The following is a 13,466-nucleotide window of genomic DNA, read 5'->3' on the forward strand; positions in this document are numbered from 1 at the left end:
GGCATTTAGAAGGTGGGCCAGTGGGGAAAGGTGAGGGTGACTGAGGAGGCCCAGGAGGGGGCGCATGATGGAGAGCCCGTGTGTGTGGCTGGGAGTCGGTGTCTGCTTGTGGAAGGCGATGAGTCCAAGGATGGAGCCCATGGATGATGCTGTGAAAGACTTTCGACCCAGGGGATTTATACATCAGGTTGCGTCATTTTTTGAGCACACTGTTTGAAACTGATCACCAGTTCTATAGCTTTCATATATGATATTCTTAGAGAAAAAGGGAACCCAAGTTAAAGAGGGTGCAATCATAATATAGTTTAAGAGGGTGCAATTATAATACCTGTGAGCAGAAAGACCTATTGGATCATAACATCCTGCTCCCATCCATAGGTCCATGAGCCAGGGATTTTATTCTAAAATCACTCACCGTTTGTTATTTCATTTACGGAGGGACCAAGATAAGCCTCTGACACAAGTGCCTCAGCCCTCGTTACAGGGTGTCGTTCAGCCTCCTGGGCACCCTCGTGGTCTGCCTTTGATCTCAAGGCTGCAGCACCCAAAGGGAAAACGTGCCCACTGTTAGCCCTAAAACTTTCATGAGAGCTGCTTGGCTGTTTGTCAGCATTTTCCCCTGGTTAGTACCTTGCTTTTAATGTCTTAGCATTTCACAGCGTGGGGGTTGACTTTTCTAAGGAGCTATAGCCTGTACTTCACGTCAGTGCATCCTCTTTCCCAAAGGAAAAGCTATCTGATTTAAAGGAAACGTAATCAATAGCTCCTTCAAGTAATCCTGTTTTCTTTTTCTCTTAATAATGGGACCCCTATTCTGCCTTCCAAGCCTCCTCCTCACTCTTTTCATAAATGGATGATGAACTCAGATTGAGAGTTCCCTGTTGAAATTCTTAGAAGCATCCATGGTCAGGGTAGTGTGGATGTGTTGAGTCCAGCAAACCTTCTGGCCAGACCAGCCCATTTCAGCCCAAGGAAGGGCCTCCTGATGGAGCCTTGAAAGACCGAGGCCCATCTCTGATGAGCTTAGAGATTCTGGGCTGCTGGTACCCAAGTGGATCACAGGAGAAGGGAGATGGGATTTTAAAGTGAAAACTATGGTGATAGTTCCCTCTGCAAAGAGGTGTGGATGGTAGTAACTGGGCATGAGTCTCTCTCTGGTCCATAAACTTGTTTGTGAGGATTAAGGAGGAGGCCAGAAGTTCCTTTCCTCCAGACAATAACTTTGAATAATTTTTGAGGTCAGGGGTCTTGGCCATTTTAAGGCAGACTTCCATCACCATCAGAAATCCCCATGAATTAAAAGTACAATATTGGCATCACAGGCAGAACTTTTAGCCAAAATCTTGGCTTTCGGTTAAAAGATAACGCTTTTAAAGTAAGTCCAAACCACAACAGAATATTCTGAGCTTTTTGTATCAGATGCCTAGGGATCAAAATGTTTTAAATGTTTGGCACTTGTGCTAAAGTAGCATTGCAGCTGTCTGGGTTTGGGTCTTGACCCAGATTTCTTGGTAAACAAAACCAAGCCTTCCAGTGGACAGCTTCTTCATCTGCCTGCCTTGGGGTTGCTGCTGTCTTGTCTTGTCAGGTCCTTACCTGGGGGCCAGGCGAACCATACCCATTCAGACTGCCTTAGCAAATATAGCATTTTAGCCTATAGCAAATAGCAGTCTATTTGCACTTTGAGAGAGGAAATGATATATAGATATAGGAAAATTAATATTTTTCTGTGTCTAAAGAACTACAACCAAGAGAAGGAATAAATGGATATATCCCTTGAGGAAGAAATGAAGTCTCTTAATATTTTTATTAATAGTCTAATAAAGAGCATGAAGTATAGACTATTAATTACTAGAAGATTCTAAACTTTAGAGCTTGAAGAAACTTTTTAAAATGAGTATAATGAGCACAACTTATGACACTAGGAACTCATATCATGTTATTTTAAGTCATTGACTTTCAAAAATTTTATTAGCAGAAGATCATTTTCATAGAAAATTTTAAATAAATCCCCAATGTGAATAGATCAAGGAGGGTTGCTCTGATTGTCTGAGAGATAGACAGGAGTGAGGGACCCCACTTCTCTCCCTTTCACCAGCCAAGGACCCTTTTTGAGACAAAGTTTGAAAGCTATTACCACAAACAAAGAGATTGATAGTGTAAATGAGCTTAAAGAGGGAAACAAAATTATGGGGTTATTGAGTCCATAATAGATGATAAATATAAGCAACAAGAATAAGCAAAAAAAAAAAAAAAAAAAAAACCCAAAAAACAAATCTGTGAACCTGAAAAAGACTATCATGAAGAAAAGGAGTTTCTTTTAACTTGACAGAACTGTTTAGGGAGTTTTAATAACAGTTGCAGGCCCAGCATTTAAAAATACTGTGCCTTCCAAAAGCAAATGGTAACTGGGCAGGTATTTTCAAAGGGACCCAAGGACAGAACACGTATATAGAATAAGTGAATCATGTGAGAAGTTGGATTTGGTGCTGGGTGTGGCTGGATTCAGTGCCAAGAACGGCTGGGTCCGGTGTCGGTGTGACTGGATCAGGTGCGGGTGTGTCTGGGTCCGGTGTGAGTGTGTCTGGGTCCAGTGTGGGGTGTGTCTGGGTCTGGTGTGGGGTGTGTCTGGGTCCGGTGTGGGCGTGGCTGAATCCGGTGTGGGCATATCCGGGTCCGGTGTGGGCGTGGCTGAATCTGGTGTGGGCGTATCGGGTCCAGTGCGGGCGTGGCTGGGTCTGGTGTGGGCGTGGCTGAATCCTGTGTGGGCGTATCCGGGTCCAGTGTGGGCGTGGCTGGGTCCGGTGTGGGCGTGTCTGGGTCCGGTGCAGGTGTGGCTGGGTCTGCTGCGGTGTGGCTGAATCCGGTGGGGGTGTGGCTGGGTCCGATATAGGTGTGGCTGGGTCCGGTGCAGGTGTGGCTGAATCTGGTGTGGGGTGTGTCTAGATCCAGTGCGGGTGTGTCTGGATCCGGTGTGGGGTGTGTCTGGATCCGGTGTCGTCCTGTCCGGGTCCGGTGCGGGTGTGTCCGGGTCCGGTGCGGGTGTGTCTGGGTCCGGTGCGGGCGTGTCTGGGTCCAGGGCGGGTGGGGCTGAATCTGGTGTGGGGTGTGTCTAGATCCAGTGCGGGTGTGTCTGGATCCGGTGTGGGGTGTGTCTGGATCCGGTGTCGTCCTGTCCGGGTCCGGTGCGGGTGTGTCCGGGTCCGGTGCGGGTGTGTCTGGGTCCGGTGCGGGCGTGTCTGGGTCCAGGGCGGGTGGGGCTGAATCTGGTGTGGGGTGTGTCTAGATCCAGTGCGGGTGTGTCTGGATCCGGTGTGGGGTGTGTCTGGATCCGGTGTCGTCCTGTCCGGGTCCGGTGCGGGTGTGTCCGGGTCCGGTGCGGGTGTGTCTGGGTCCGGTGCGGGCGTGTCTGGGTCCAGGGCGGGTGGGGCTGAATCTGGTGTGGGGTGTGTCTAGATCCAGTGCGGGTGTGTCTGGATCCGGTGTGGGGTGTGTCTGGATCCGGTGTCGTCCTGTCCGGGTCCGGTGCGGGCGTGTCTGGGTCCGGTGCGGGCGTGTCTGGGTCCGGTGCGAGCGTGTCTGGGTCCGGTGCGGGTGTGGCTGAATCCGGTGTGGGGTGTGTCTAGATCCAGTGCGGGTGTGTCTGGATCCGGTGTGGGGTGTGTCTGGATCCGGTGTGGTCCTGTCCGGGTCCGGTGCGGGTGTGTCTGGGTCCGGTGCGGGCGTGTCTGGGTCCGGTGCGGGTGTGGCTGGGTCTGCTGCGGTGTGGCTGAATCCGGTGTGGGGTGTGTCTAGATCCAGTGCGGGTGTGTCTGGATCCGGTGTGGGGTGTGTCTGGATCCGGTGTGGTCCTGTCCGGGTCCGGTGCGGGTGTGTCTGGGTCCGGTGCGGGCGTGTCTGGGTCCAGTGTGGGGTGTTTCTGGGTCCGGTGCGGGCATGTCTGGGTCCGGTGTGGGGTGTGTCTAGATCCAGTGCGGGTGTGTCTGGATCCGGTGTGGGGTGTGTCTGGGTCCGGTGCGGGCGTGTCTGGGTCCGGTGCGGGCGTGTCTGGGTCCAGGGCGGGTGTGGCTGAATCCGGTGTGGGGTGTGTCTAGATCCAGTGCGGGTGTGTCTGGGTCCGGTGTGGGGTGTGTCTGGATCCGGTGTGGTCTTGTCCGGGTCCGGTGCGGGTGTGTCTGGGTCCGGTGCGGGCGTGTCTGGGTCCAGTGTGGGGTGTGGCTGGGTCCGGTGTGGGCGTGTCTGGGTCCGGTGCTGGCGTGGCTGGGTCCGGTGCCGTGTGTGCGTCTGGGGCCGTGAGTTTGTCCTCCGTGTGGGTGTGGCTGTGACATGCCTTCTGTGGGAGGCACAGAGCGGTGGGCTTCACCTTCTGAAGTGACCCCTGTTGATTCCATGTAGGTGTCGGCCGGCAGGTGCCACAGAAGCCCCCCCGAGGCGCCGCTCGGGGGCCCCCCCAGCTAGTGCTGCCCCCGCCCCCGCCCTACCCGCCTCCTGACGCGGACGCGGCCGAGCCTCCTCTCGGCGCTCCGGCAGAAGGCGCTGCTCCCGGGGAAGGCGGCGCGCCCGGGGAAGGCGCTGCTCCCGAGGCCTCCCGCCCAAGGCCCGCACCCGCACGTACGTGCCTCGTCTCCCCTCCATGTCGACGCCTCTCTCCCGTCTCTGGTGTCGGGGCTGGGTTTCCAGACTTTCCGTCCTTGCCTGGGGATGTGTGTGCCTCTCCCCTCTGGCTTTCCTCTCTAAACGCTCGACGCAGTGTGTCTGGTTAACAGTGAACGCACTCTGGATGCCAGGCAGGCACCCGTGTAACATTATTTAACCCGTTAATCATTCATAGGATGAGATGGTTGGATGGCATCACTGACTCGCTGGAAATGGGTTTGGGTGGACTCCGGGAGTTGGTGATGGACGGGGAGGCCTGGCATGCTGCGGTTCATGGGGTCGCAAAGAGTCGGACACGACTGAGCAACTGAACTGAACTAACTGAATCATTCATAGTGCGGTTAGACTTCAGCCAAAACTGTATCCTGTGGGCCGAGGCAGCCAGCCGGGAGCAGAGAAATGTTCCTCGAGTTAGAACCGGCCTCAGAATGCTCGCCGGTGGCCAGGTCAGCGCAGCACAGCAATGATGCGATCCTACACGTTGTGCTGGTGAGCCCAGCTGTGGCCGGCTGTGAATGCCGGTGGGCAGGGGGCTGTGCTCCAGAGGTGGAGGGGGACTTACCCACTAGCGTCTGTGAACCCGGTGGCCAAGCGTTAGTGCTGGAGAAGAGGAGGCTGAGGCCCCAGGAGGGGAACCAGCTTGATTTGAGTCTAGCAACAGCCAGAATGGAAGGCTGGTTTTGTTTCTGCTTCCTGTCACACCCTGTCTGAGATCAGGCTTTCTTAATCATTTCCTGGGATTTCTTTTGAAGTTTGACAAACAGCATGTAGAGCATCCCTGCTTCCAGACGGGCCTAAGTTCTTTATATATACCTCAGATACATACAGGATCCCCTGGTGCCTCAGTGGTAAAGAATCCCCCTGCCAATGCAGGAGACGCGGGTTTGATCCCTAGGTCAGTAAGATCCCTCGAGGAAGGAAATGGCAACCCACTGCAGTGTTCTTGTCTGAGAAATCCCATGGACAGAGGAGCCTGGTGGGCTTCAGTCCATGGGGTCACAGAGAGTCAGGTGTGACTTAGTGACTAAACCACAGTAACACACACACACACACACAGAGGGCATCATCCATATATTGAGCCTGTGTGTGTCCCTACTTCAGGACTTCTGAGCTATGAAGGATGTGTTTTTATAAACCAGGTACCCAGGTACCCTCCAGTGTTGCGTTTTCCCAACAGCATAATGTCTCTGTGCTCCACCCGGGGAGCAGCTGATGCCTACGTCCCAAATGAGCTCTGCAGCCCTCTGGTTAGGAAGTTCATCCTTTTCCACCCTCCGACCACTTGATCTTTTTCTGTCTTCCTTGGAAATGACAGCTAGCTCCCTGCCAGCTTCTGGGTAGAGAAGATAATTGTTGAATCACTTACCAACTTTCTCTAGGCAAAATAATCCTGATTCATTTTATCTCTTTTCACAAAAGACTTCTTTTTCATCCTCAAAATACGTTTGATCATCTTGACGTTGGACTTGCTTCCAAATGCAAATGAATTTTTAGGGGATTCAAAAATGGAGGATTAGACAGATGAGTCAGAAAGATGACAACCGAGGCTTGGACAGCTCCGGGACTGTTTCATCTCTGAAGAGGGTGGGTTTGAAGCTCTGCATGCCAAGGCCCAAGCTTTCAGTGGCTGCTCCTGTGGCTGCCATCCTCACCTCCATGAATCGTCCTCCCTGGGGAGCCAGTGGGAGGAAGGACTGAGTGGAGAGCGGGGCCCCTGGCAGCGAGGAGGGGCCACAGCCCAGGGGGCCCACGCCGGGTGGGAGAGCCAGGCCTACACGTGACTTTCTGTCAGCCTGCAGACCCCAGTCTCCCCAGCCTGCCTGGGTTTGAGGGTGGTGTTGGCATGTGTGACGTCTGCCAGGCAGACTAAGGACAAGATTTAGCAGCTGCTTTTCTTTCGTTTTGGCTGCGCCACATGGCAGGCGGGATCATAGTTCTCGTTGAACCTGGGCAGTGGAAGGGCGGAGTTCTAACCACTGGATGGCCAAGTCCCCAGCTTGTTAAAAGCTGCGTCATCCTGGAGAAGAGTTTGTTCCTGCGTCTCTCCAGTGCTGAGGAGCCACACCCCACCCACCCTTGGGAGCCTTTGAGAAAAGGTCTGGGCAGAGATTGGGCCCACACCAGACAGAAGGGAAGGTCCCTTGTGTTCCCGTCTGAAGGCTCCATCTTCTCAGTCCTGGGTCAGTTCCACACCTTAATCTCCCCACGTGCATGTCCAGGGAACTTCCCCTGCCCTCCTCTCTTTCTTGTCCTCTCAAATACTCTCACAGACATGCCAGGAAGAGAGCACAGAGGCACAGGAGGCAAAGAGAGAAGGGCCCATTCGTGCTGGGACCACCCAGAGCCCTGCGCCTTCTGCCCCCTGCCCTTCCTCCTCCCCTCCCCACCACCAGCCGTGTGTGCCCCAGGAGTTAAGGCATCCACTTTGAAGCATTTACTTACCTAATTAGCAGGACTGTCCTGAGCGTTGTTTATGGTGTGAAAAACTGGAATCGGCCACTCAGCCAGGGAGAAAGCAATTCGCCTGCTTTGATTCAGGTCTTTTAATAAGTGAAAGAAAAAGAATGCTTTGTTATCATTTGTTTGATTTTCTTACACCATGCTGAAATCTGGATACTGCTCTTAGCCTGTCTCCAGGGCACCAGGGATTGTAGGCATGTAAAGTCCTGGGTGTGATTTTAGCCCTTGTCGGCACACACACCTCACCTGCGCTCTCATCAGACGTCCACTTATGTATAGCCGTGGGACCGCAGCAAGGACGTTCAGATGCCAGCCACACACAATCGTGTGTTTCCTCCTGAGCTCACTGTTAGATCTGTGTTCTCTCTGAGTAACAATGTGTTTGTGGTGCAAACAAGACCTAACTACCTGGAGGCCAGGTGAGATCTCGCCCTGTGCTCTCTGGGGAAAGCCGGTAGGAGGAAGCTGAGCCTGAAGCAGCTTGGTCACTGGCCCCAGTCTCACAGGTCCAGCAGCTGACATCAGGTGTATTTGACCTTCAGTCTCTGCTGGCCACTCCCACACTGCCCTCCTGCTGTGCTGGAAGCTCCCACCAAACCCCTTCTGCTGTGCACCTTCTTTGTGATCTGTACCCTGGTGGTGACTCCACTTAGGTTGTTACAAAGAGGCGAAGTATGTGTTCTTGAACACCAGTCAGCACAACCAAAGATAGAATGAAGAGAGTTAAGTAGCAGTGAATCAATAGTAACAATGGCTTTACGGGCAGATGTGAGAAGGTGGTGGAGAGTGTGCCTGCGTGTGCACTCAGTCGTGCCTGACTCTTTGAGACCCCATGGACTGTAGCCTGCCAGGCTCTTCTCTCCATGGGATCCTCTAGGCAAGAATACTGGAGTGGGTTGCCACTGTCTTCTCCAGGGGATCTTCCCTACCCAGGGATCAAACCCTCTTGTGTCTCCTGCAGTAGCAGGCAGATTCTTCACCACCAGCACCACCTGGGAAGTGAGAAGATATGAAACGGGTTCTCTGCATCACACATGCGGTTTTGATCTTGCCCGCTCCAGAACCTTCTGTTCAAGTCATCTCCCTGTCCCTGGTCTTGGTTCCTGTCCTCAGGCCTTTACTGGTGTTCCTGTCACTGCTCCCAACCCTCCCTTCCATCCCGGGCCTTCTGCCAGCTGATATGAGCAACAGCTGGGCCCCAGGCCTGACCCAGGACAGACCTCTCTTCCCATTGTGATGCTTAAAATTTTAGCAGCACTTGACTCGTGGTTATTAAGATCATATTGACCCAGAACAAAGGCACACTAAAGGAGATGTGTTCTAGCTGATTGCCACGTTTACCTGGGGCTCCTGGGCTTTTTTTGAAACTTCCCTGGTGGCTCAGAGGGTAAAGCGTCTGCCAGCAATGTGGGAGACCCAGGTTGGATCCCTGGGTCCAGGAAGACCCCCTGGAGAAGGAAATGGCAACCCACTCAAGTACTCTTGCCTGGAAATTCTCATGGACAGAGGAGCCTGGTAGGCTGCAGTCCATGGGATCGCAGAGTCGGACACGACTGAGCGACTTCACTTTCACTTTCTTTGGGCTCTTTTGGAATCGAAACTGGTTCGTAGTCAGAAAGTCACTGTACCCTAGTGTGTCTGGTTCTAAGCGGTCTCCTGTAAGTGACTGGCCCTTCAACTCCTGGGGGCCTGCCCGGATGCCAGATTGAGCTGAGTGCTCCCTGCACTCAGGCCCTTGTCACAGGGTGAGGCTGTCTGTGCTGGCCCTGCTCCGTCCTAGGAGCCTGTCTTCAGCATGGCGTCCCCTCCTGTTATCCTCCAGGCGCTCCTCCCTTCCTCACCATCCCTGTTACAGAGGTCTGTGTGTACTGCTCCACTAGCGGCAGCTGTTGGAGGCTGTCGTGGTCTTAAGGGGCGTCCTGCCCCAGCCCTGAGGCCGGTCTGTGGGTGCTCTCCACGGTGTCAGCAGGGCCTCACCTGCAGGCAAGGTGTGGAGACGCGGAGCTTGTAGCAGTCGTCGGCATGCCGGCGGGGACCCCGTTCGTCGGCTGTTTCATGGTCTGGCCCAGCTGTCAGGAAGCCCTCGATGCCCCCCACCTCGTGTGTTCACCCCTTGTGTGGCCCCTCCTCTTGAACGTGGACTCCCATCTAACGAATAGAATGTGGCCGCAGTGGAGTCACCTGTCACCTCTGAGATTAGTGCAGACAGTCTCTGGCTTCCATCTGGAGCTTCTCGTGTGCTCACCCCAAGGGAAGCCAGCGGCCACATTGATCTGCTCTACAGGGCGACCCCATGGCAAGGGCAGAGGGAGCCTTCAGCTGACACCCAGTGAGGAACTGAGTCCCTTCGCCCACTGACCTGAGAGCTGAACCCTGCCCACAGCCACCAAGCAACCCTGGATGCGCACACAGGCTCCCCAGTCAAGCCTGCAGGTGAGACCGCAGCCCTGGTCCACACCTTGATTACAGCCTGTGAGAGCCGGAGTCAGAGGCACGCGGCAGAGCTGTGCCCAGATTCCACACCCACACAGACTTCGGGAGAGATTCTTTTGCTTTGAAGCCTCTACATGTTGAGGTCATTTGATCCATGGCAATAGATAACTAATACAGGTTACAAAACTCCTGTCTTAAGCCTGTTAAGGTAAAAATCTCTTACCTCGTGGAACAGGAGTCCCAGGAGGACAGACTTCAGGGCTGAATCTGAGGCCCAGAGTTGCCATCAAGGGTCTCCCTAGATCATCTCTAAGGTGTGGGCTTCCTCCTCAGGCTGGCCAGGGCACCATGGCCATTCCCTGCATCCCATCCAGGTGCCAGAATTCCCAGAAGAAGGGAAGAGACCATTTTCCTAGTAGATTCCTAGCAAAAGGAAGCCTTTCCAGAAATGGCCAGCTGCAGAGTTTCTCCTGTGTCTTGTAGACCAAGGTTGAGTCCAGGGCTGACCTAGTCCCTGGTGAGAATGGAATCCCAGAAGAGGAGTCAGATGCATCCTGACCGCCAGGATGGGAGTCAGCTTTCCCTGGGTGTGTGGAGCTGCTGGTCAGCACAGGAATTCTGTTCGCTGGGAAATGTGGAGAATGCATGCTGCTTCCATAACCAACAGTGTTCACCCCATGTGGGCTGCAGCCTGTGATTTCCTTCTTGCATCTGGAGAGCAGCAGGTGCAGAGGGAGGGCCAGGGGCCAGGGATGAAGACGGGTACATGAGTCAAAGTAGTGTAGGCACTCACCTGAAAGGCAGAAGTTACCAGGGCACTGTCCTCCTCAGGGACAGGTTCAGCGTGGGACTGGCCACTTCAGGGCTGACCCCCGCCTCCATTTCTCATTCCTGCTTTTACAAACCAAAGGGATGACTGGAAATGATCCTGGCATTAGCACGTGCCCTCTTAGAACCCAGAGACCAAAGGATTCAGTTTCACGATAATCTTAGAAGCTAAGAGGAGAATAGAACAGGGTGAGTGAAGTTGTGTGTTCCACCCATCCATCTTTGGAATCCCATTTAAAGTCACTTTCTGCTGCAAGAAGCATCAGTAACTCTTCCGTGGTGAATTTAACTTAGGGTGAACAGTCAGAGCAAATGTGAAGCTGCGTGAACTTGGCCTCTGCATCACTTGGTGCAGGATTGTGGGTCCCCTGGCCTGGTCTGAGCTGCCATCCTCTCCCTGGCAACCTGGTCAGGCCAGCCTGTGGGGTCTGAGGGGGTGAATGCTGGTGCATACGTGGAGGAAAATGATTAAGCTGAGTGACCTCTCAGCCTCATGGCACAAAGGTCATCGCAAGTAGAGTTTTGGTGATGTGTTTGAACTTCCCTTGCAGAATTGTAGCAACGGGAAATAGTAGTTCCTTCATCTATACACTTTAATCTTTTTGTTTCTTATTAACAAGCTTTCATGTTAACCTTTGGATATCTAATCGCATGCATTGGTACTTCGTATGCATGTCTAAGCCAGTATAGCTATGCACATGGATTTCCGCCCATAACTAACCAGCTCACGCTCTGACTTCAGTTTTAGTTGAACCTTCATTGTGGATCATGCTGGTGGAGTCTATCCACTAGCTGCACTGAATTCTCTATTTAAGAAATCTGCAGTATTTGTTATGATTAAGTTATTAACAAGCTAGTAGCTACTTGTTCCAATGACAAGACCCTGGGGATTTTAAAAATCAATGCATAGAGAGCTCAATTTGTTTTACATTTGATTTACAGATCCTCAGTTTGTTTCATATTTTTTAAATTTTACTGTCCAGTGATTGTCATTTTCTTATACATTTTCCTACACCAGGCTTGAAGAAATCAGCCTTTCCTTGGGTATCCATTTCTAAGATAACTGGCAGAGGATTTTAAAAACAGAGAGGGAAAAGGGAGCCATTGTCTCCTATTCTAAATGATTTATAGGTTAAAGCACAACCATGACAACCATTGTGATGTTTCAAGCTGATCGTTTTTCACTTTGTGAACAAGTATTCCATTTTCAAGAACTTTAGGAAATTCTAAATTAAGAGAATAAAATGAGAGAGATAAAGTATCTATTTTCAAATAGAAGATTTGAGTTTGCTCAATGTAAAATTAATAATAACAATAACAAGAACTTGCATTTTAGGCTGTGTGACTCAGCAGATCTGAAAATCTAGACATATTTTGGGTCCGGCTGTGTGGTTTTCTGGCAGAATGGCTGTGAACAGATCCCCATGCTTCCAGCTGAGAGCTTCTCTAGCTCAGAGAAGAGCCATGAGCTGGCCTGAGCTTAAAGTGCACAGCACAGGACAGGAGCTTCACTGATGGTCTCCCTATATGGGGACCAGTCATCTTCAGAGTCACCTAATACCTTGCTCTACAATTGGAAACAACATGAAACACTTGGCCTGTTTCCAGACAATACAGTTAATTCTACAGTTCCTGACACAGTGGGTTTCCCAGGTACTCAGCAGTAAAGAATTTGCCTGCAATGCAAGAGACAGAGGAGATGTAGGTTCAGTCCCTGGGTTAGGAAGATCCCCTGGAGGAGGAAACGGCAAACCCACCCCAGGATTCTCGCCAGGAAAATCCATGGACAGAGGAGCCTGGTGGGCTACCATCCACAGTGGTCACAAAGAGTCAGACACAGCTGAGCGACTCAGTGCGCGCACGCACACACACACACACATGCACACAGCTGACACAAATACAATTCTGGGAATCTTGTTTGTCATGGAGGCACCCTTGAAACCCTGCGGGCGGGGGGATTCAGAGCAAGCCCAGGAGAGCACGCTTGCCCTTCCTGTGTGTACTGGCTAATTTCCTTCCTGTGGCAGGAGGACCGGTCACGCTGCTGCTGCTGCTGCCATGGGAAAGGGCACAGCATCCAGGGAGACAGGAACTGGGTAGTGAGCAAGTGACCTTCTCATCAAAGGAAGGAAGTCGGTGACTATGGGAGCAGAGTCTGTCCCTGCTCAGAATATGTTTTAGAAACGGGTGGAAATTGTAGCCTGTTATTATGAAACCCTGAAAAGCATTAAATCTCTCCAATATGAACTAGACTGAGTACTACTTAGAAGCAAAGCAATAAGAATCATGATAGAGTTATGCAGTGCTTAAAAAAAAAAAAAAAAAAAAAACCTGTGAAATTATTTCCTTTTGCTAATTTTCATTTAGCCCTTTATTTCCGAGCTATGTCGCTGACTTAGAGAACTGAAGAACTTAGTGACAACTCGGGGAAGCCCAGGTGTGCACTAGAACCAGCTCATGCCGTCTAGCTGGTGAGAGCAGATCACTGAAATTTTAAAAGTTTTGCAAGCCAGTTGTTAAATAAGTGAAAGTGAAAGTCCCTCAGTTGTGTCCGACTCTTTGCGACCCCATGGACTATACAGTGCATGGAATTCTCCAGGCCAGAATACTGGAGTGGATAGCCTTTCCATTCTCCAGCAGATCTTCCAGACCCAGGGGTTGAACTGGTGTCTCCGGCATTGCAGACAGATTCTTTACCAGCTGAGCTACCAGGGAAGCCTGTTGTTAAAAAAAACAATTATTAAAAGGTAAAATATGTAAGCTTGCAAATAAATAATATTAAAAACAAAGGCACATATTAAAAACTCAGCCCTTTCTAATTATTTTACTAATGTTTTACTATTTCTGTGTTCTTGAGGTTATGTACATTGAATCAATATGATTTAATAATATGATAATAGTGAAAATGCTATATGACAGCACACATCTTCCCAACACCACATTCAGTGACTGATAAGACCTGGAAATCAACCAAGGAAGGAGCATTTACACCATGGACATTGGCAGAGGTTATATGTCAGGGCTGGATTTATTGTCTATTAATTGTCCAGGCATACAATGCAACCCTGGGTAATGTTAATAATGTAGAT

General features: G+C 51.4%; 1 protein-coding gene across 5 annotated transcripts in view; it reads left to right on the top strand.

Annotated features, from left to right (window-relative positions):
* The window catches only part of COBL (cordon-bleu WH2 repeat protein), a 308,249-nt gene that overhangs the window by 231,321 nt on the left and 63,462 nt on the right, over positions 1–13,466 (top strand). For 4 of the 5 annotated variants that reach the window (XM_061164802.1, XM_061164804.1, XM_061164805.1 and 1 more), the window contains exon 9: positions 4,396–4,611. The exons of the other annotated variant lie outside the window; for it this stretch is intronic. In XM_061164802.1, the coding sequence (XP_061020785.1) occupies positions 4,396–4,611 (216 nt within the window). The remainder of the gene's footprint in view (positions 1–4,395; positions 4,612–13,466) is intronic. 5 annotated transcript variants of the gene reach the window in all.

The sequence above is a fragment of the Dama dama genome, chromosome 18 (genome assembly GCF_033118175.1).
Source record: "Dama dama isolate Ldn47 chromosome 18, ASM3311817v1, whole genome shotgun sequence".
Classification (NCBI taxonomy): Eukaryota; Metazoa; Chordata; class Mammalia; order Artiodactyla; family Cervidae; genus Dama; species Dama dama.